The sequence below is a fragment of the Hypanus sabinus genome, chromosome 21, assembly GCF_030144855.1.
Source record: "Hypanus sabinus isolate sHypSab1 chromosome 21, sHypSab1.hap1, whole genome shotgun sequence".
Taxonomy (NCBI): Eukaryota; Metazoa; Chordata; class Chondrichthyes; order Myliobatiformes; family Dasyatidae; genus Hypanus; species Hypanus sabinus.
In genome coordinates this window covers 14,207,765-14,231,928 of record NC_082726.1, presented here as the reverse complement: position 1 = coordinate 14,231,928, position 24,164 = coordinate 14,207,765, and the positions used below count along the sequence as shown (strand labels likewise).

At 40.8% G+C, this 24,164-nt stretch overlaps 1 protein-coding gene across 8 annotated transcripts in view; it reads left to right on the top strand.

The window, feature by feature from the left end:
* Nucleotides 1-21,724, top strand: part of herc1 (HECT and RLD domain containing E3 ubiquitin protein ligase family member 1) — a 281,806-nt gene extending 260,082 nt beyond the window's left edge. For all 8 annotated transcript variants that reach the window (XM_059946004.1, XM_059946010.1, XM_059946008.1 and 5 more), the window contains 8 exons: nucleotides 586-755; nucleotides 860-1,029; nucleotides 1,176-1,341; nucleotides 2,482-2,558; nucleotides 3,188-3,440; nucleotides 8,449-8,601; nucleotides 18,302-18,607; nucleotides 21,062-21,724. In XM_059946004.1, coding sequence (XP_059801987.1) covers nucleotides 586-755; nucleotides 860-1,029; nucleotides 1,176-1,341; nucleotides 2,482-2,558; nucleotides 3,188-3,440; nucleotides 8,449-8,601; nucleotides 18,302-18,607; nucleotides 21,062-21,247 — 1,481 coding nt within the window. In that variant the 3' untranslated portion in view covers nucleotides 21,248-21,724. The remainder of the gene's footprint in view (nucleotides 1-585; nucleotides 756-859; nucleotides 1,030-1,175; nucleotides 1,342-2,481; nucleotides 2,559-3,187; nucleotides 3,441-8,448; nucleotides 8,602-18,301; nucleotides 18,608-21,061) is intronic.
* The last annotated feature ends 2,440 nt before the right edge of the window (nucleotides 21,725-24,164 follow it).

Here is a 24,164-nt window from a genome sequence, read left to right as displayed (position 1 = left end):
GTGGAGAAAATCCATAATTGGCCTTTTCTGCGTTTTCCCTGGTTGACCTGTGGAGAGTAATCTCTTCTCTTTTATCAGTGGATGTGATGGGGCAGTGGTCATGATGGACCGACCAGCTGCCCAGAAGTTGTTCAGTTCTAAGTCTTTTGGAATTGTGTCCAGCAAGTCTGATAACCTGTGGCACCTTGAAATATTCTCAAAAGGGTGATAGCTGCTGCCCACGGCCGCACATGTCATAGAGAAAGTCCAGTGCTGCTTGGTATCAGAAGAGTCTGTTTACTACAAGTCTGTTAAATGAAGAAACCACAGCAGCAGCACCACCTTGATAGCGGTAATTATTGGAGGGTTGCCGGTATCACCCACATCCTGTGAACATTTTATTTAGAAAAATCACTCTTGCTGGCTTCTGATCATGTTGCCCCACAATGGGATAGTGATTTTATTTTGTTTTATTTCTATATTTGCCTGAATTTTGTAGTAAAAGGTGAAGCTTCACCTAAACTTGAATGAAAAATTGGACTAGTATAATGCTGAGATGTTTTTGATTGTGCCCCCGATGTAAGAATCTGCTGTTTCTTTTGGTAGGTGTATCTGTGCCTCTGCAGTTAGGTTTGCCAGACTCTGTTCCGCCGCAATTCAGTTCACTGAAGGAAATCAGTATTGAAACAATCAGGGCCAGGCTCCGATTGCTCTACCACTTCTCTGACCTTATGTACTCGTCATGGAGGTTGCTTAATCTTAGTCCCAACAATCAGGTAAACAGTACCGGAAACGGGACAGCTAGCTCTGTAATAATGAATCTTCCATTAAAAATATACACTAGAACTTTTTGAACTAATATTTATAATTGTGATTACAGAATAGTACATCGCACTATAATGCTGGAACATGGGGAATAGTCCAAGGTCATCTGAGGCCTTTACTTGCACCAAGAGTTTATACTCTTCCAATGGTGCGTTCTATAGGAAAGACAATGGTCCAAGGCAAAAATTATGGACCCCAGATCACTGTGAAAAGGATATCTACCAGGTTTGTTTTATTAAATATTTTCCGCTGTGCATTGCCTTATTTCTACAGAACAATTTGAATAGCTCCAGTTTTTCTTGTTGTTTTTTCCCTTTACAATGACGAAAGGTGTCCTTAATATTTCTTTGCAATTCTGCTTCTATTCCTAGAGGCCGGAAGTGTAAGCCTATCTTTGTACAGATTGCGAGACAAGTGGTTAAGCTCAATGCTTCAGATCTGCGATTACCTTCCCGTGCTTGGAAGGTGAAACTGGTGGGAGAGGGTGCTGATGATGCTGGTGGAGTATTTGACGATACCATCACAGAAATATGTCAGGTAATATTTATTTTATCTACTTGCATAATAGCTCTTCAGAGTATCTTAAAATGAAGCAAGGATGCCCATTTCTATTTGAGTCAAAGTTTTAAAAAGTAGCAGATTCTGAGCAAGTTTTTGGGCCATAAAATTTTAATGTTGCCACAAGATTAACTATATTTTTAATTAATAACAATTGTAATTGAGTTTTAGATTATTGTTAGTTGCATAACTTGATTTTCTTGTATGTTATTCTGATTAATATGTATGAAATGTTGACTTGAGAGGCATAAATAGAGCGGATAGTCAGACTATTCCCAGGGTGGAAATGGCTAATACAAGACGGCATAACTTTAAGGTGATCAGAGGAAAGTATAGGGGGGATGTCAGGTAGATTTTTTTACACGGAGACTGGTAGGTATGTGGAATGTACTGCCAGGAGTGGTGGCAGAGGCGGATATATTGGGGGCATTTGTGAGGCTCTTCCTGGGTGGTGAGGGTCCTCAGTGATGGATGCCGCCTTCATGAGCCACCGCCTCTTGGGGCTGGTGGGGGAGCATGGTGCCCATGATGGAGCTGGCCGGGCCCTCAACCCCCTGAGCTTCTTATGATCCTGTGCACTTGGGCCTGCATACCAGGAGCTGATGCAGCCAATCAGAATGTTCCTTTACACATACAGTAGCATGCAAAACTCTTGGGGACCCTGGGTTTTTTAATATACATTTATTTTAGATTTTTTTGTTTTCTGAATTAGTGTATCAGCAGAAGAGAGCAAATTTTAAATTTGCAAATTTTACATTTTAAGTTTGGAATTTGTTGCCACAAGCGGCTGTGGAGGCCAAGTCATTGGGTATATTTAAGGCAGAGATTGATAGATTCTTGATTAGTCAGGGCATGAAGGGATACGGGGAAAAGGCAGAGACTGGGGCTGAGAGGGAAATAGATCAGCCATGATGAAATGGTGGAGCAGACTGGATGGGCCAAATGACCTAATTCTGCTCCGATGTCTTATGGATGAAAGGCGAATAGAGGGCTACAGTATGTGGAAGGGAAGGGTTAGATTGATCTTAAAATAGGTTAGACATCGTTGGCTAAAGGGCCTGTACATAGTACTATGCTGTACTGTTCTATGTTTAGTAACAAGATACACTTGTTAAACAGGAGCTTGAAATGGGGATCGTAGACCTGCTCATTCCAACTCCGAATGTCACGGCTGAAGTAGGCTATAATAGAGACAGGTAAGAATTAGTACTTAATTCCTGTGAAAATTTTGTTAGCTGGTTCCTGATGCGCAAGAAAATGTTTTATTCTTTATACTTTTTTAATGAATGAGCAAATGGTATGTTGCCCGTTAATCAATGTAAACCTGAAATTACTTATAACAGAAGAGCCTTCAATCTCTCTACGTTGTTCAGTACTAAAATGTTTGACAGATAATCAAAGTCTGAACAATCATCTTGAGTTCTAGATTATAAATATAATTCTGGAATCAGAACCTAAACTTCTGAATAATCCAGAACTCTCTAGAAGAAAGTGTAGGTCGCTGATTTTGCTGCACAATACATGGAGTGTTAACCCTGTTCTCCGAGGGATGGATGGGGTCTTAGAGCATAGCAGACTTCATGGGCTGAATGGCCTAATCCTGTTCCTTTGTCCAGTGGACCCTGGAGAACCAGTGAGGCAATTTTCTTTAAATGGCAGCAGCATCTGCACTTTACCACCTCCTTTACAAAGAGGAAAGGATACTGTTTTCCCTATGTGATCAAAAGTATTTAGCTCCACAGCCTCCTGTGTAAGTTCTTTTAATTACTGGAAGCAAATGAAAAATTATTCATTCAAAATTATGCATGCACTTGTTTTCCCACAGGTTCCTTCTTAACCCTTCTGCTTGTTCGGAAGAGCATCTGCTGCAATTCAAGTTTCTAGGCATTCTTATGGGTGTTGCCATTCGCACAAAGAAGCCGCTAGATCTCCACTTAGCACCAATGGTGTGGAAGCAGCTTTGCTGTATTCCACTTTTGTTAGAAGATCTAGAAGAGGTGGACTTGCTTTATGTACAAACACTGAACAGCATTCTTCACATTGAAGATAGTGGAATTACTGAGGAGAATTTCCATGAGGTGAGTAAGCTGTAAAGGCATCACAGATTTGTTCTGATTGAATTATAAACTTAAAAGCATCTTTCGTTATTCACATAATATCAAATGACAGTTCCCCCTTCCCAAGTTTAGCGTGAGAAAGTGATTCACTGCAAACATGTACACCAGTGGATCTTGGGGAAAAGGGAAATGCTGAGATTGTGAAGACGTAAAGGGAGCAATAAATCTAGAAGTGCTGTCAAATGGCCTTGATATTCTGCTGTTTCACTAGACTTTAGTGCCAGCTGCTAGGAATGATAACGACAGGGAACTGTCAGTATATTGTGGGTCTGTCGGCAGCAGCTGACTTGCAGTGGAGTCGCCCTTCTAAATTTAAATGACATCTTTTTGTCCTCTCCTGTAAAAAATTGCTTTCTTGTTTCCTCCCATCCAATCCACAGATCTCCTTATTTTCCCTCAATTGATGACTCCCAAGAAATGTTAAATTATACTGGGCTCATTTGGTTCAGGATTAATCCCTGTGTTGAAGTATTTCCTTCCAGCTTAAAGTGTCTGGAGAGCACGGAAGCGGTGGCCACATATGTTGTTCTGATGAAATAGACAAAGTAGTTTCATATTCAATCAGCCTCCTTCCATTTTATCATCTCTGAATCCCTCTGGTGCAGTTGTAGAAATAATCAGTTTCTCCACGCCTATATAGTGTAAAACGCTCACTACTGAGTTTTTTCTCATTATGCTGTTGTCAGGTAATTGTTACATCAGAGATCCACAAGACATAGCAGCAGAATTACGCCATTTGTCCCATCAAGTCAGCTTCACCATTCAATCATGGCTGATTTGCCTCTCAACCCCATTATCCTGCCTTCTTCCCATAACCTTTGATGCCTCAACCAACCAAGAACCTATCAACGTCTACCTTAAATATACTCAATATACCATTGTGGCAATGAATTCCATGTGTGGCACCCTGTCAGAGGCCTTCTGAAAATTCAAGTGATTATCTTTCACTTTGACTGTCCTGCCTTATAAAATTCCAACAGATATCTCAGGCAAGATTTACCCTTAAGGAAACCATGCCGACTTTGGCCTATTTTATCGTGTGGCTCCAAATACCCCAGAACCTCATCCTTAATAATAAACTCCAACATCTTTATCAACCACTGAAGCCAGGTTAACAGACCTATAATTTCTTGTCTTTTGCTCCCTTCCTTCTTAAAGAGTGGAGTAGCCGTTGTGATTTTCCAGTCTCCCAGTGCCATTCCAGAACCTAGTAATTCTTGAAAGATCACTATTAATCCCTGCATAATCTCTTCAGCTTTCTATTAGTGACAATGACTACTCTCACTTCTAGCTCCTAACACTTGAATTTCTGGCATAACTGATGTCTTTCATAGTGAAGACTGATGCAAAATACTTATTAAGTTGATCTGTCATTTCGTCCCCCATTACTACGTCTCCTGTGTTATTTTCCAGTGATCCGATATCCACTCTCAACTCTCTTTTACCTTTTATATATCTGAAAAACTTTGGTATCATCTGTGATATTATTGGCTTGCTTACTATCATATTTTATCTCTACTCTCTTTATTGCATTTTTTAAAGATTTCTTCTGTTGGTTTTTAAAAGCTTCCAATCCTCTAGCTTCTCACTAATTGTTGCTAGATTGTATGCCCTCTCTTCTGCTTTTATATTGCCTTTAACTTCCCTTGACAGCCACGGTAGCCTCATCCTTCCTTCAGAATACTACTTCATATTTAGGATGGATCTATAATTCACCTTCCCAATTACTCCCAGAAGCCCCAGACTTTGTTGTTCTGCTGTAATCCCTGGTAGTATTCACTTCCAATCAACTTTGGACTGCTCCCCTCTCATGCCTCTGTAATTCCCTTTAGTCCACTTCTCCCTCTCAAACTACAAGGTGAATTCTATCATATTATGATCACTGTCTCATAAGGGTTGCTTTACTTTAAGATCCCTTTATCAAATCTGGTTCAGGATTTTCCCTAGTGGGCCCAACCACAAACAACCCTAAAATACCACTCCTTCTTGGGGTCCAGCACCAACCTGATTTTCCTAATCCACCTACATATTGAAATTCCCCCGTGACCATTGACTTTAGTACATGCCTTCTCTGTCTCCGGTTGTAATTTCTGTCCCCAATCTTGGCTACATTTCAGAGCCTGTATATAATTCCCATTGGGGTCTTTTTACCCTTCCGGTTTCTTCACTCTACCCACAGGATCTATATCTTTCTAAGGATTTGATTTCATTTTTCAGCGGACAAAGCCACTCCTGTGCCATTCAGTGTAAATTCACCATGCATTTTTACATGCTTTTTGCCTCTCGTAGAATCAGTCTGGCACATAGTAGTGTCCCAGATCCTGCTACACGTGTCATCTGATTCAAGCCATCATTAGCTCCAAAAGGGATAAGCAATGATCTTCCTGCTCTTCGTACAGAATAGTGAGACCATTGCTTACCCTTTCTTCAATCTAATTGTCAGGAGTGCACAGGTTATCAAATGCAGCACAAAAAATCTTGCAGGAGCTCCAGATAATTGTCTTGGACTCCATTTGGCAGTGAACACTGAGGCAGTCTACAAGAAGGGTCAGAGCAGTATCTATTTCCTGAGGAGACTGAGGTCCTTTAACATCTGCCGGGCGATGCTGAGGATGTTCTGTGGGTCTGTGGTGGCCAGTGCTATCAAGTTTGTTGTTGTGTGCTGGGGCAGCAGGTTGAGGGTAGCAGACACCAACAGAATCAACAAACTCATTCGTGAGGCCAGTGATGTTGTTGGGGTGGAACTGGACTCTGTGACGGTGGTGTCTGAAAAGAGGACGCTGTCCAAGTTGCATTCCATCTTGGATAATGACTCCCATCCACTCCATAATGTACTGCTTAGGCACAGGAGTACATTCAGCCAGAGACTCATTCCACCGAGATGTAACACTCAGTGTCATAGGAAGTCATTCCTGCCTGTGGCCATCAAACTTTACAACTCCTCCCTCGGAGTGTCAGACACCCTGAGCCAATAGGCTGGTCCTGGACTTATTTCCACTTGGCATGATTAACTTATTATTATTTAATTATTTATGGTTTTATATTGCTACATTTCTATACCACTCTTGGTTGGTGCGGCTGTAACAAAACCCAATTTCCCCGGGATTAATAAAATACGTCTGTCTGTCTGTCTGTAATATCCCAGCATTTATATTTAAACATCCTTAGTCACACAATGAGAATGGGGACAGGATGAATATCTAGTGTAACATAAAGTAATATCTGTGGTATTAATAAATGTGTAATACCAGAGAACATGCATTTAAGATGAGAAAGGGTCATTTTAGAGGAGGTGAGGGTTAAGTTTTTTCACACGGAGTAGTGGGTGCCCGGAAAGCACTGGTAGAGGCAGTCACAATACTGACTTTTAAGAAAAGTTTAGGCAGCCACATGAAGGTGAGGGAAATGGAGCGATATGGACATTGTAGCCATGAGGGGTTAGTTTAGTTGGCCACTTGATTATTAATTTATTTGGTTCAGCACAACGTTGTGGGCTGAAGGGCCTGTTCCGTGAGACCAGCATCATCACTGAGATAAGTTGTAGAGTACATCCAGCTGATGAGTTAAAGGGCAACTGGACAGAGAAAAGGGGCAAAAGCTATGAAATAATGACAATTGCAGCTTTCAGTTGCAAAATGCAGGACTGTCACCCATGGCCAGCAGATCAGGCTGCATTCAGCCAGAGACACGTTCTGAGAGACAGAAACTGAGCCAACATCACAGGTGGGTGACCGACTGTAGAGATGGCCAGCGATGGTACAGGCTGGAGAAAGCAAGCTACCTGAAGTTGTGGCTTTCAATATTATACGCATGTTCAGACGGAAGATGAGGTGCCATTCCCCAGGTTTACACTGAGCCTTGTCATAACAGGTCATAAGGCCAGAGACAGGTCGGAATGGGATGGGGAATGACTCAGGCAGTGTGCTCTGAGTCACCCCTCCAGACCGAATAGAGTTGCTCCATAAGTGGTGCATTTGATTTTTCTTCTGTAGAAGAGATCACAATGTGAACATTAAAGGTCATAGACTAGGTTAGAAGAGGTGCAAGTAAATCACAACTTCACTCAGAAGAACTGTTTGGGTTCTTTTCATGGTTGGTCAGGGAAGACGTGAAATATTGCCTTTTTGTGGTTGAACAGAAAAGGAGCACGAGGAGGTGCGCAGGAGGGTAGACCAGGGAGTCAGGAAAGAAAAGTCCCTTCAAAGCACTGAAAGGAAAGAGCAGGGGAATATGAACTTCTTATTGAAGTTGCTGGAAACTGCAGGAAATAGATAAGAGGTAATCCAGGAGTGTATCAACTACAGTAGAGAGTAACTCAATGGTACAGGAAGGAGGAGGTGTACAGAGATAACCTGTGTGGAATGATCACATCAGAACAGCATACAAGTAGCCTTTCAATTTCAAAGTTGTCACATTAATCTTTCTCCTTTGTGTGAGTTCTTTACTTTGCTGGGTCAAATTTTGGTTAAGTCGTTACACAAGCATGCTTGTTACAGCACTGACTTCTACACAGCGTGGAGCAAAAGAGCAGATTAATTGAAGTCTGTTGTGTATATTTGCTGTTGACATTCAATAAAACTCATGTCATAGAAAACCAAATGGTTCTTCCTCACGAATGTGAGGGATTTCCTATGTTATTTAAAACACTTATTGAATACACCATTGAAACATTTCTAACCCCTTGGACTTAGTAATTAGTTTTGCTACAATAAGTGTATGGGACACTGGAAAAATGTTGAATTTCCCCTTGGGGATGAATAAAGTATCTATCTATCTATCTATCTATCTATCTATGTATTCCATTTCATATAAAGTTATTACAAACCGATGTTGGGTTTCTTTATATTTTGCGAAATAAATATTGAAGAGCCGTTCTGGAGAAACTTGAACTGAAATTTCAGGCTATTTTCTCGGGTAGACAGGATGTTTGGTCTGATTTAGTAATACTGTACTTTTGTGTGTGTTTCAGATGATACCTCTTGATTCGTTTGTGGGGCAAAGTGCAGATGGCAAAATGGTGCCCATAATCCCAGGTGGGAACAGCATCCCACTCACCTTTTCCAATAGGAAAGAGTATGTGGACAGGGCAGTCGACTATCGGTTGCATGAAATCGATCGTCAAGTAAGTACACCAATTTTTAAGCAGACCTAATTCATTTGGTAAACTAATTCGGTCACATTTTATTTTTTTCCATTATTTAAAATTAACTAAATTGAATACTTAGTATTAGAACATAGTGGGAATACATGCAAAGTGCTATTTCTTCTGCTCTGACAATTTGTGACCTATACGTAATTTTACTTCATCGTGCAGAGCTTTGATGTTTTTTCATTATTAGAGGGACATGAATGCCAGTTTGGTGCAGTACTTGTGCTTACTGTTTTAGTTCCATCTCTGTCTTCGTAAGTATACCCTTGGCTGCCTTGCTTGTGCTTTGGTGTTGTAAGTTCTGAGGTGACCAGTGAGGGCATTGTGGGAGCCAAGGATGGGTAGGAGTCTGACGTGATTAGCGGTCTGGGTAAATTGAGGGTACGGTGCTCCTCTCCCACTCTGAATCAGCATGGATGTTGAATCTCTTCAAAACAATTTTGAACATCTTGAATATAAAGTCATTGTCTTTTCCCATGTCCAGCTGGTAGTCTCCTGTTGTGACAAAGCTTCAAGCACAATGACTGTGCTTGGCTCTGTAACCTGCCTGGTAAAACCAATTTAGTGTAATTATGGTCTCCTTTCTCCTGCCCAGAAAGTGCTAATGCTGGTTCACTTACCCTTCCAGTGAGTTTGGTGAATTTTCCAGAGTGTTTTTCTGGTGCTTTGAGTTGTCTGCTGTAGGTAGTACAGATCTCAGAAATATAAATTGGGGGGGGGGGGGCAAGGGTAGACGGTGAATCTTGTGCCACATCAGAAATATTGATCTTAAACCACTCTTCTTTAATAAATCCCTGATGCCTTGAAGCCAGTGGTTAATTTCATCATGAATGGCTGCCATCACTGAGACGTGGCTCCTGAGAGAGGTGTTCTGCATTTTACAGGGTATCATGAAACTTGATTGTCAAAGGGGCAACCTGATGCAGTGGGATCAGGCTGGCATAGAGGACCATGGTCATGAAGATATTGAGTATAGAGTATTCTTGTCTCTAGCAAGCATCATTTGACAGGTTACTTGCAACTTCGTAAGTTTTTTTTAAGGTTGAGATAACTAATGGGTAGACAGCTAATAAGTCTGGGATCTGAAGTTCGGACACTGTAGCCGTCAGTATTTTTATTAATACAGCTTTCAGTAATGCTGTAAAGTTGTGTGGATTCCCAGCTCATCCATTTAAAGGGACTGCGTACTGATCTTCATCATGTGACAGGTTCAGTGTGGTTATCAGTTCCAATAATTGTGCCCTTAAGCCAACTAAATTTCACTGCTGGAGAGGTTGACCAACACCATAGAAAAATTTTGGATACATTTCAAGATGTCTTAACACCTCTTGACAAATATCTGCAATGTGTTTTTTTTTCCCCGAGAGGTATCAATAGCTGTACCAAGTGTAAAATTTGCATCCTCTGGTCTGAAAGGTATGGTGACCAGCTGTCACTAATCCTGTTTCTCCTGAAACCATGCTGTTTAAAAGGACAAAATCAAACAGCTCCTGTTGAGATCGGTGACCACCTGCAATCTCAGTTACAGCTTTTGTCCTAGCTGCCTTATCCATGGAGAACTATGACAGCCACACTCAGCTTCTTGGTTTCAGGGTCATTCTTAGCGACTGTGGCACAAGCACAGCAGAAATGGAAGCAGGAGACAGCCATCTGGCCCATCAAGCCTTCTCTCCCATTCAAAGATTCAAAGTACATTTATTATCAAAGAACGTATAAATTATGCACTTTGAGATTTGTTTGCTTACAAAGATCACGGCTAATCTAGCTTGGGACTCAGCTCCACCTACCTGTTCCTCTGTAGCCCTTAATTCCCCTGTGATGCAAAAATCTAACTAACTGTGTCTTAACTATATTTAATCAAGTTGGTTCTATTGCTTCCCTTGGCAAAGAATTCCACAGACGCACTATTCTCTGAAAAGAAGTTTCTCCTCATTCCTCTCCTAAATCTGTTCCCCTGAATCTTGCAGCTATGTCCCACTTACCAATAGAAGCAACATTCCTACCTCTGTCTGTCCCTTCCATAATCTTATATTTTTTCTGAATTCCAGTCAGTGTAGTCCCAGGCAACTCGATCTTAATCTCTCAATCTCTCTTCATAGGTTAATATAAGGGTTTAACCTAGTGAACCTCTTCTGCATCGCATCTAAAGCCAGTTCATTTTCTTTAATCTTTCTTTGAGTCAGGAAACCAGAACTGAATGCTGCATTCCATATGTGGCCTCAACATTATCCTGTATAGTTGCAGCATAACCTCCCTGTTCTTAATTTCAGTCCCTCTGACATGAAGGCCAGCATTCCATTTGTCTTCTTAATAACCTGTTGCATTTGCAAACCATCCTTCTGTGATTCATGCACAAGCAATCCCAAGTCCCTCTGCACAAGTGCATGCTGCAATCTTTCACCTATCTTGTGGATCCAGAATTGGCTTGCCACATAAGGCAAAGGGTAGGTGGAGATGGTTCATATTCTGCATGGAGGACAGTGACCAGTGATGTTCCACAGGGATCTGTTCTGGGACCCCTCCTCTTTGTGATTTTCATAAATGACCTGGATGAGGAAGTAGAAGGGTGGGTTAGTAAGTTTGCTGACGACATAAAAGGTGGAGGTGTTGTGGATAGTCTAGAGAATTGTCAGAAGTTACAGCAGGTCATCGATAGGATGCAGAGCTAACCTGAGAAGTGGCAGATGGAGTTCAACCCAGTTAAGTGTGAAATGGTTTATTTCAGTAGGTCAAATTTGAAGACTGAATGAATACAAGACTCTTGGCAATGTGGAAGATCAGCGAGATCTTAGGGTCTGTGTCCATAGGGCACTGAAAGCTGCTGTACAGTGTTATTAAGAAGGCCTATGGTGTGATGGCCTTCATCAACTGTGGGATTGAGTTCAAGGTCATGAGGTAATGTTAAAGCTATACAAGACTTCATTCAGTGCCCACTTGGAGTACTGTGCTCAGTTCTGGTCACCTCACTACAGGAAGGATGTGGATACTATAGAGAGAGTGCAGAGGAGATTTACATCCCAGGTTAGGTAAAACATATTTACAGAAGACAAAAAAGGAAGGCGGGTTAGCATTACCTAATTTCAGATTTTACTATTGGGCAGCTAATATTAGATATTTGTTATGCTGGTTGAAAGATGGGGGTGGATCTTTTGGCCCTTGTTGGGTGAGTTTAGAAACTAAATCGGTATCAGCTTATGCTTTGGGTTCTATTTTAGGGACTTCTCTCCCTTTTGCTCTTTCTAAATTGCCGAAACGAATTGACAACCCGATAGTTAAACATACATTGCGTATATGGTTTCAATTTCGGAGATTTTTTGGGTTGACTCAATTCGTTTTAAATAGTCCTATTGTATCTAATTGTTTTTTTCACCCTTCCATTATAGATCAAGCTTATTCAGCTTGGAAAACTAAGGGATTACTAAGATTTTCTGATTTATTTTTAGATAATTGTTGCATGTCTTTTGAACAATTATCCAACAGATATAACTTGCCGAGATTTCATTTTTTTAGATATTTACAGATTAGACATTTTTTAAGTTCTGTACTCTCTACGTTTCCAAATTTTGTGCCTTCTGATACTTTGGAGAGTTTATTTGAATTAGACCCTTTTCAAAAAGGGCTTATTTCAAAACTTTATAATATAATTATGAAGATACGTTCAGAGCCCCTTTATAAGACTAAACAGGATTGGGAAAGGGAGCTTAGTTTTAGTATTTCTAGTGAGAATTGGGATAGAATTCTTCAATTAGTTAATACATCATCGTTATGTGCCAAACATTCACTAATACAATTTAAGGTTGTACATAGGGCCCATATGTCCAAGGATAAATTAGCTCATTTTTACTCTCATATAAGTCCTATTTGTGATAGATGTCATTCTGAAATTGCGTCTTTAACTCACATGTTTTGGTCGTGTTCATTTTTGGAGAAATATTGGAAAGATATTTTTGATATTATATCTGCGGTTTTGAATATTGATTTACAACCTCATCCTATTACCGCAATTTTTGGTTTACCAATGTTAGATTCACAGCATTTATCTTCTTCAGCCCGTCGAATGATTGCATTTCTAACTTTGATGGCTAGAAGATCTATATTGTTGAATTGGAAAGAAATTGATCCTCCCACTGTATTTAATTGGTTCTCCCAAACTATGTTATGTTTAAATTTAGAAAAAATTAGAAGTGGTACTTTTGAGACTTCTATTAAATTTGAAAAGTTATGGAGACCATTTAATCAACATTTTCATATGATGTAATATGACCCTTTGCCAAGTACATTTGATTTCCCAGCTTTTAGCTTATGTATTTTGAGAGGACCGGAAGTGAGGGCATTGATGAATACTTATTTTTGTGAGATATTATAAACAGCCCACTTTTTTTTTCCTTCTCTTTTGTTTGTTTTTTTTTCTTTTATATTACTTATTAGCTATAGTTATTAGATTAGATTAGTTAGTTCTGCATTATATAAATTTTTTTTTGTTTTTTTTTCTTTCTTTTTTCTGTTTTTTTTATATTATACATTATGAAATATTTAGATTTACTATGTCCATACATATATCTTATGGCTTATGTCTTGGTAAACTCATTTATATTGTAACTATTATGTATGTTTTTTTTCATATGTAATGGAATGTGTATGTTGGTAATTTCTTTATCAATATATCATCTGTATTCTGTCCATATTATTAATATTAATAAAAAGATTTAGAAAGAAAGAAAGAAAAGAAAAAGAGATTAACAAGGATGTTGCCTGGATTGGGGAGCATGCCTTATGAGAATAGTTTGAGTGAACTCGGCCTTTTCTCCTTAGAGTGACAGAAGATAGGAGGTGACCTGATAGAGATGTATAAAATGATGAGAGGCATTGATCATGTGGATAACCAGAGGATTTTTTCCTACAGGCTGAAATAGCTAACAAGAGGGGGCATTGTTTTTAGGTGTTTGAAAGTAGGTACAAGGAGGATGGCAGAGGTATGTTTTTCAGAGAGTGGAGTGTGTGTAGAATGCACTGCCAGTGACGGTGATAAAGGCAGATACGATAGGGTCCTTTAAGAGACTCTTAGATAGGTACATGGAGCTAAGAAAAATAGAGGGCTATGCGATAGAGAAATTCTAAGCAGTTTCTAGAGTAGATTACATGGTCAGCACAACATTGTGGGCTGAAGGGCCTGTAATGTACTGTAGATTTCTATGTTTTAAGTTCTAATCTGTTTTTCTATTTTTACTTCCAAAGTGGATGACCTCACACTTACTAAGGCTGTACTCCACCTGCCTGACACTTGCCCACTCATTTGATCTATCAATATCTCCTCTCAGACTCTCCACATCTGCATAATTTGTTTCCCTATTTAATTTACTGTTATATGCAAAGTTGGATATGCTACACTTGAGCACTTCTACCAGATCGTTAATATATATATTGCATAGTTAGGAGCACATCACTGACCCACACAGTACTGAACTCTACACTGATTGCAAACCAGAGAAACGCACATTTATCCCAACTCTCAGCCTTCTATTGGTTAACCAGTCTTCCATTCATACCCACAACACTGCACCTTTATCTTATGGATAAGTCTTCTATAAGAATATAAGACATAGGAGCAGAATTAAGCCACTTGACTCTGTCGTGACTGGTTTATTATTCCTCTCAACCCTATTCTCCTGTCTTCTCTCCGTAATCTGTGCTGCCCTTATTGATCGAGAACCTATTGACCTCCACTCTAAATAGACCCAATGACCTGGCCTCTACTGCCATCTGTGGCAGTACATTCACCACCCCCTGACTAAAGAAATTCCTCCTCATATCTGTTCTAAAGGGATATACTGATATACTGAGGCTGTGTCCTCTGGTTCAAGACTCCCCAGCTATATGAAACATCCTCTTCACGTCCACTCTATCTAGGCCATTCGATAAACTATAGGTTTTAATGAGTCCCCCCTCATTCTTATAAACCTCAGTAAGTGCAGGCCCAGAGCCAGCAAGTGCTCGGGAGATGTCAGGGGTAAGTTTTTTCCGCAGAGAGTGCTGAGTGTGTGGAATGGGCTGCAGGCGGCGGTGAAGGCAGAAGCGATAGGGTATTTTAAGAGACTCCTGGATGGCTACATGGAACTTAGAAGAATAGAGGGCTACGGGTAAAGCCCAGGTAGTTCTAAGGTAGGGACATGTTCAGCATAGCTTTGTGGGCTGAAGGGCCTGTATTGTGCTGCAGGTTTCCTATGTTTCTAAATATTTAACTTTTATTCCCAGATCATTCTCGAGAACCTCCTCTAGACCCTCTCCTGTGACAACACATTGTTTCTTAGATAAAGGGACTCCACACTGCTCACAATACTCCACATACAGTCTGACAAATGCCCATAAAGCCTCAGCATTACATCCTGTTGTATTGTGGTCCTCTTGAAATGAATGCTAATATTCCATTTTCCTTCCTACCACTGACTCAGCCTGAAAGTTAACCTTTAGGGAATCCTACTTGAGAACTCCATAGTCCCTTTGCACCTCTGATTCCTGAATTTGCTTTTCATTTAGAAAATAGTCTATACTTTTATCCCTTTGCACAACCACACACTTTATTCCATCTGCTCTTCTTTGTCCATTCCTCTAATCTTCTGCAGAGTCTTTGCTTCCTCACCACTACCTAGCCCTCCACCTATCTTAGTATCGTCTGCAAACTTGGCCACAAGTTTCATTTGTTAAATGCCTTTTCTCAAGTATACAACATCCATGTTGCTTTCAGGAACGTGGTTACAGGATGGAGCTGATTGGGAATTAAATATCCAAAAGACAAGACAGAGGGAACATGGACACTAGTCTCCATTGTTCAAAGTATATTTATTATCAAAATATGTGTAAATTATACAACCTTGAGGTTTGTCTGCTTGAATCGTGACGGATATCTTCCTGGCAGCCTCCGCGGAGCCAGTGGTTCTGCAGGGTACATGGCTCCTGTAAGGCATTGTCCTCTGACCACCTGAGAGCTCAGTCCTGTACTCCCTCGTATCACTGCAGCGTCCATCCATTCAGTAGCATTACCCCTCTATAATTGGAAGAGTGTTGCTTGCAATGTGTAGGTCCCTTCAGGAGCTTCAGTGATGCACCTACTACACTGACGGCTACAACAATTTGCACGGCATCAGTAAAGAATGCTGCGCCCATGCGATCTCGACATCGCATTGCAGATAAACTATAGGCACCATTCTGTGAATCTTGCAACTTGTACAGCTGATGCCTCGACTCCGATGACTCGAGTTTGATCCCAACCTTGGGTATTGTCTCACTGGGTTCTGCCTGTGACAGTGTGGATTTTCCTTAGGTTCTCCCAGATCCCAAAGATGTGCTGATTAATAAGATAGTTGCCTCCTGTAAACGCTTTTATTGCAGGCAAGGAGAAAAAATCAAAAGGGGGGGGGGAAGCTTAATGGGCATGTGAGAGAATAGATTTCAGAGAAAAGTGGGAGAATTGGATTATTGGATTGATGAGATTGCTGTGAGACCTTTTATAGAATTAATGTGTCAAAAAGGTGTTTTCAAAGAAAGGAAAGGTCTTACTTTTTACATGACTTTCTCAAATACTCATGGAATAATACAGTGCTAACTTTATGATATTTAAAATACAGATGAGTAATTCCTAGCTCCTCATTGTGTACATTTGCTGCCAATATATCCCAAAGCTTTACCCTGATGCGTCATTATTTTATATATCAATCTTGACATAGAAATTTGATTGGCAGCAGTAAAAGCACAATGGTTGCCTTGTCTGTTCAGGGTACAGGAAATGCAGTGCATCACGAGCTACTGAACAGATTCTGTAATAAAGGGAATTCTTCACAAAGCAAGTATGGAAACGTGAGTCAGAATGGATCGAGGTTTGTGGAGGAAAGAACCGCAGGGGATTGTAGGCAGATTGCCAGATGGAAGAGACTGGGAGGGTTAGGGAAGAGAAGGGAGAAATGTTGGTAGGATTGCAATCAGTAGAGATTGGTGATCAAGCCAGCAGACCAGCAGTGGTCATGGCAAAGTCCAGGGAGAAAGAAATTGGACAGCTGGTTAGTAGAGACAGGCAAGTGACATAAGATTGGGGGCAGCTGAGGTTCATGGAGAGGGAGTGATGAAAGACCTTGAGAGCTGTCACTCAGCAAAGGGGGAGCCCATGTGAGGATTTGTGCTGGTTGCAACCGTTCAGACAAGGTCCTTTTAGGTGGTGTTTAAAGGAGCCTGGCAAGCGTTACAAATGATACCTTCTGCATTTGGGTAGGCTGTGGCTGCACCTTCATTCACCTAAATAGGTGACATGGCGTGTCTTGCTCTCTTTATTCAAGCTCTACGGACTATGGGTCAGATTCACAGAACACCCAACCAAGATTGACAATGGTGCCCTGATTTTCCTTGCAGATAATTACTCATCACACCTCTATCTCAGTATCATGGTGGTGGTCTCACCACTTCTCCAGCAGTGTGATATTTCTATTTCTCCATTCCCACCTCTGATTCTCAATTGTTGCTCTTCCAACAGGCTACCTGTCAACTAGTGGTCCAGCATAATATCCTAACTCAATATTTGTAAGGTTCAGCTCTCTCCCTGTTCTGGTCACGTACTATGTATTTGTTAAATTTAACAACGTTATACCTCCTCAACTTCCACATTTGGTCCATTACTAAGAACTACCTACATTTGCCATTATTCTTGCCGTCTTATTGTTATCACAGCAATCCATGGCTCTGCAATCACCACAACCCCCAGTGCTTTTACTGTCTGCCTCCTAAGTCTCATTCTGCTCTGCTGTGCTCGAGCACTTAGACAGGGGTTCACTTCCACTTTCTTCACCTAGGCTCCCTCACCATGTTCTTGCAGATGTTTTCTGTCTAGTCAGCTCATAGACGCCTCGCTTCACACCTTCCCACAAGTTTGTATCCTCTGTCACAGCTTTGCTGGTGTGCGACCAGCAGTACAATCAGATCTTTCCTGTAATGTAGCCATCACCTGGTGCTGTATCTATTATTGTGTACAGTTCAACTCCAATTTATTTATTAATTGATTGAGATATATCACAGAATAAGCCCTCCTGGCCCTCCGAGCCACACCATTCAGCAACCCCTGATTCAACCCCAGCATAATCACGGGGCAATTTCCTATGACCAATTAACCTGCTAACCGGAATGTGAGAGGAAAGCGGAGCGCCCGGAGGAAACCCACGCTGTCACGGGGAGAAGGTACAGACACCTGACAGGCTGTGGCAGGAGTAGAACCTGGGTCGCTGGTACCGTAAAGCATTGTGCTAACCACTGTGCTACTGTGATGCCCGATTTTTGTGTCTTAACAAAAGGGAGCATCCTGTTTGCCCTTCTGTCAAGCTATTGACCTGTCCTACCTTTTAAGAATCCATGTTCCTCCATGTTACTAAATATTATTTTGTTATTCCACTCCCCAGTGATATGAGTTCTCACTTCATCGTATAAATTCCATTTAATATTTGCTGCTTTGTTTACCTGGCCATTTCTATCCTCTGCAATCAAAAGTCTTCCTTATATCCAATGCTGGTCTTGCCTCAGCCTGCTGTAAACTACTCGACTACAGTTCCGTATTCCTGATTAGTCTAATGCAGAAAGTTCATTTGCAAAAGTTAGGAAATTGTGCTGAGATGTAAAGGTATTTTCTTTATTGGTTCAGGTGGCTGCTGTTCGAGAAGGGATGTCTTGGATCATTCCAGTCCCACTGCTCTCTCTCCTCACTGCAAAACAGTTGGAGCAGATGGTTTGTGGGCTTCCAGAAATCTCTGTAGAAGTCCTGAAGAAAGTTGTGCGCTATCGGGAGGTGGATGAGCAGCATCAATTGGCACAGTGGTTCTGGAAGACATTAGAGGAATTCTCCAACGAAGAGAGAGTACTCTTCATGCGCTTTGTGTCTGGCAGGTCCCGTTTGCCAGCGAACACAGCCGACATCTCTCAGCGGTTTCAGATTATGAAAGTTGATAGGGTAAGAACATTATTGTTACTGTAAAAGCCTAGCAGCTGGCCAGTAATCCGAAGAGTGAGAATTGCTGGCTACCTTCTCATGGGTTAGCTTGTCACTGACTTCTGTGCCTGCATATTGAAACACAGAAGTCAGAGACGAGCTGAAGCCCAGCCAAGTCCAACAATGAAACACAAACATCCTGAAGTGAGGGGCTGATGGAGTCCGTGGCTGCTGTAAGTAGCATGACCCCATTTATTTGGTTTAACAGCAGAATTAAAGAGGTAAGTGCAGATAGATTAATAGACAACCTGCTGGAGCAACTAAGCAGGTCGAGCAACATCTGTAGGAGGAAAAGAATTGTCACGTTTCCAATCAAAACCCTGCATTGGGACCAAATGGTTCAGCTTATTAATTTCTAAATTCATAGATAATATAAATTTAAAAATATTGAAATCTATTTGAGCAGTTTTAAATGTTTCTGAATTGTGGGAAAGACTGTTTTGGGTGCAGAGTCAGAGTCCTGAGGCCTAGTCACTGCTCGCAATCCATCCTGCTTTAAGGAGCAGCTAGCTCCCAGATCCATGAATCCTGCAGAGTCACAAAGCATAGCCACTGCGTGGCAGGCCAATTGCATATATCCGGTCCGATGCTGAGATGGGATGTTCAACACATCTGCTTCTTGCCAATATTTTCTCTATATGAGCCAACAAAAGATAAATTACACCAGTTTATTTCCAGTGTCCCATGATCATGCATATAACATGCTCCTGACAATAGTGTCGTTTCTAATATCAGGGAGCATCTAACACAGTTGCCTTTAGATTTGATCTGAGCGGCTGGTGTTGTGTAGGAGTACCTGAAGAGGCAAATTGAAGTGGGGGGGCTGATTAACGTCAAGTAGTTTGGGAGTTTGATTTGAAGAGGAGCAGTAGTTTAAAGAAAAAACAGACCCTTAATCTTGCCTGGCTGTTTTGTCAGCTTTCCCATCCACTTCCCTTAGTGTCCAAAAATCTACCAGTCATAGCCTTCAGTGACCTTTGCCTCAACGACAGACCCAAAAATTAGAATTTACTTTGAGTAAACTAAATGTTGTCTTGTAAGTTCTAAATTGCTGACCCATCACACTGTCAATGTGACCTTTTTCACGTGATCCTCCAGCCTGAGGAAGCGGCCCCTGTGTCTCAATGAACAGCTTTTCATTCTGCTACGCACCAGTAAACGTCAGCTGGCTTTTCTCAACCTCTCTTTAATTAACCCACCCAGACTGAGGAAACATTTCCATGCCTGTGTGCCTATATCGGACCCCACATTTCCAGTATGAATGTTAATTTTCTTATTCAACATCCAATAAGCTTTCTCAAATGCAATAGCAACTGTTTGCAGAAAACCTCCATCCCTTAGTCTAGGTTTATCAAAGATGAGCAGAAACATTTCAGTTGCACTCTGAAATGTTGATTCCCTTTGAATTTGTATTCATAAACTTTTTTTTTGCTGCTCAAGTGCATTTTTACTAAATTGGATGGTACCCAGCGAAGAATATCTTCGCAAATTAAATTCACATTTCAACTTGCATCATGCAAGTAGTATCTGGTATTTTCTGCATAATTAGCACAAAGCAGCAGTGTTGGTGTTCTTCTGCAGCAGTGTAAAGTAAACAGGACTGTCTGAGAACTTGGCGCTGTTCCTCACACTTGGCACGATGACATTGACTTTGTTTGGAGGCTGAATTGCCAAGGTGGCCATCATATGCAGCGGGTAGACAAGCACTCTCACTACATGGTCACGGATTTGTATGTTTATAAATTGTGCATTTTGTTTTATATATTTATGAGGAATATACTTCGGTGGAATGTGTTAATTAATTTGGCTGCATCTGCCTTGGTGTGTGCATAATGCTGGGATGGACCAAATTGAACATTATGGTTGGTGACTCAGAAGGCTTTAAACATCTTGATACTCTGACCAGAAGCAATACTCCAGCCTCAGCCTTGTCATTTCTGTCACACTCTTGGTGTTCTGAGGAAAGGATCTCTGAGGCCCATTCTATGAAGCCCAGTATTGGCTAGTCCTTACCACTCCTTGCCTGGTGCTTTCCAGGGGGAGAGATGGTTCAACCTTCCTGTTTGATCCTGAATTGAGTACATATGGGAAAGGCTACAGAACGAATCCAACTTGATTAAGCTCATTAATAGCCTGTCCATTGGTAATTAATCAAAGGCTCTGTAGAATGTTCCCTACTATGCATCACCGTCTGCTTCGTGGAATGTCTCTTATCATTGAAAGAAATTGGAGCAACTTGGTAAATGACTCACCATTCTAATGAAAGAGTGTTTGACGTTAATCAAAACATCCGTGACTCCAGAAATAATGTACTGTAGCTGCATTCTGGTCTGATCAAGTAGATTATTTAGATCATTTGTTTTCTCTTTGCTCTGTTTCTGAACACTTACCGATCTCCCTCTCCTTCTTGCACAGCCTTATGACAGTTTGCCTACCTCACAAACCTGCTTCTTCCAGCTGCGGCTCCCACCGTACTCCACCCAGGCGGTCATGGCTGAGCGACTGCGCTATGCTATCAACAACTGCAGGTCCATTGACATGGACAATTACATGTTGTCACGCAATGTAGACAACACAGAAGGCTCAGATACAGACTATTGATTCTTTGAACAAAAAAACTGCTGCACTAGGGGGAATGATGAGCAAGTCTTCTGATATTGTACGTGTAAGTGACTACTGCAGTTATAGTGAGAAGCCCAGAATATTTTAATTGTATATGTACTTGAAGAAAAATGAATGTGATTGACAAATGTTATTGTTTGAACTTTAATTTCAACTATAAACAAGTTGAAAAAGAAAATGCATTTCAACTGGTTTTGTTTCCTTTCTTTGTTCAATTTTGATAAGTCTGCATGGAGATAATTTGGTGCATTTTTGAGAATGGTAGAAAATATCCCTCCCAGCGAAAGAGGGCTACAGAATTAAAGTTTTACAAACTGTACATTGTGTATAATTGTTCATGAGGGAGAGCAATTTTACATAAATATTCTTCTATTTATTTTTGTTTTAATTTGAATTGCCTGTGCTGGGTTTCCTATCAGAAATACATCAGAAGAATAAAACATTAATTTAAAGCTGTTTGTCTGTGCTAACTCTCATCGATCCAACTACTAACATCATATCTCAATGCTCACTATTTTGCCCTGAAGAGAAATATTTTAAAAGATGTTCTGACCAGATTTACAGTACTGGAACAAGGCATTGTGCTGGAGCACTCCAGGAGGAACAAACATTAGAAGATTCACAGGAGTGGATCTTCTGACAGTCTTCATGAAAAGTAATTGTCTCTCTTCATTACAGCTGTGGCAAATCAAGAAACCTACAACACTTGCTGCTTTCTCCTCCCCATCTCCAATGATGGAATAGTAAATATAATGACCCGATTGCGATTTATAAAATATACACGCAGGGTTGTGGGACAGCAGCATCAGATTGTAAGACCATAAGACATAGGAGCAGAACTAGTCCATTCAGCCCATCAGGTTTGTTTTTCCATTAGAGCTGATTCATTATCCTGCTTAATTCCAGTATATTTTAACTCCCAGACAGTATCTAGTTGGAGGCCACAATTATCAAGTTAAGTGGTTGGCCATTCAGCGCAGACTGAGAATAAATTTCTTCACCCTGAGAATAGTGTATTTTTGAAATTCTCTTTCCCAAATGTGAAAGATCTGTCACTAAGACAGGTAGATCTTTCGATATTAAGGGAATCGTGAGATACTGGACATAGAGAGGCATTCAGCGCCTTTCTCCCCAGAGTGGCAACGGTTAATATAAAAGGGCATAATTTTAAGGGAATTGGGGGGCAAGTAGAGGGGCAATGTCAGAAGTAGACTTTTTACACAAGAATTGTAAGTTCCAGGGTGATGGTAGAGAGATGATTCGCGACATCTAAGAAACTCATGAATGAAAGAAAAATTAGATGACCGGGTAGGAGGTAAGGATTAGGTTAGCACAGCATCATGGGCTGAAGGGCCCATATTGTGTTGCACTGTCCTGTGGTCTGTGTTGACCATAGCTCAAAGGCTCTCGTCATCAGCTTTGCTTATAATTGTTCTGAAGGCTTTAATTATTTATCTTCTAGCTTTGTTTGATACCTAGAAGATGATGGGATGTAGAAGAATTCATTGAGCAGCTCCAAGACCCAATCACAACAAGAAAACTGCTTTTACTTCATAAATACACAAAGGGATGAAATTAGTACCGGTAATCAAAACTCAAATAATTGCAGAAGCTGTAAATTTAGAAGCCTAAGAGTAAATATTGTGATCATGGTGTGACAGAGAATGTTTAAAGTGATGGATGGAAGTAAGGTTTTTTTTGAGAAAGTGAACTTAGATTGAATATGAACTCTGTCTTTTATTGCAGTGGTTACATCTTGCCTCTGCAAAATCATTTTCATCTGCGAGGAACTCATTAACCAACTCAACTCACCTTGTGTGTTAAGTGGCTCCCAACTACATTTCAATTCAAAATAATTGACAGAAAGTCTGTAATAGAACTATCAGAAAATTCTTCACCCACAGGGTTGTTTAGATCTAGAGTCAATGAAAAAAATGATGGAAGTTGATCCCATTGAATAATTTGTATGGCTATTTGATGTAAAGAGATTCTTCAGGTCATGGATAAGAAATGAAGATGGAGATGCCTCTGTTTCATGGTTTCTGTACAGGCATTATCGGCTGGATGATGTGCTCCTGTGCTGCATTTCCACAACTCAATTCACAAGCAAAAATAAAATGGGATATCCTTGTCAGGTTCTTTGCATCTCTGTTGTAAGAAGTACAATAACCAGAGTTTCAAATAGGAAAAACCACCATCTAGGCCATCCTCTCTTCTCTTTGCTGCCATTGGGAAGAAGGTACATGAGCCTTGAGACCCACACCACAAGTCTCAGGAACGGTTATTATCCCACAACCATCAGGTTCCTGAATCAGAGTGGACAACTTCACTCATCCCAATATTGAAATGTTTCCACTACTTAGGGACTCACTTTCAAGGATTCTTCATCTCATTTTCTCAATATTTATTTACCATAATTTATTCATTTTGCTTTCTTTTTGTATTTGCACAATTTGTCTTTTGCACACTGGTTGCCCATCCTGTTGGCTGCGGTCTTTCATTGATTCTATTGTCTCTTGTATTTACAGTGAATGAACACAAAATGAGTGTCAGCAGTATATGGTGATATATATGTACTTAGATAATATATTTACGGTGTACTTTGAAATTGATAACCTTTAAGTTGCCGAGAAAGGAGAAGGGCCAAGAACAACAGTGCAAGTCTGTTCTGGGATAAGAACATAAGAAATAGGACCAGGAGTCGGCCATCTGGCTCGTTGAGCCTGTCTGCCCTTCAAATAAGACTGTAGCTGATCTGGCCATGGACTCACCTCCACCTGCCCGTTTTTTCCCCATAACACTTAATTCCCCTACTATGCAATAATCTATTCAACCTTGACTTAAATATACTTACTGAGTTAACCTCCACTGTTTCATCAGGCAGAGATGAAGAGCA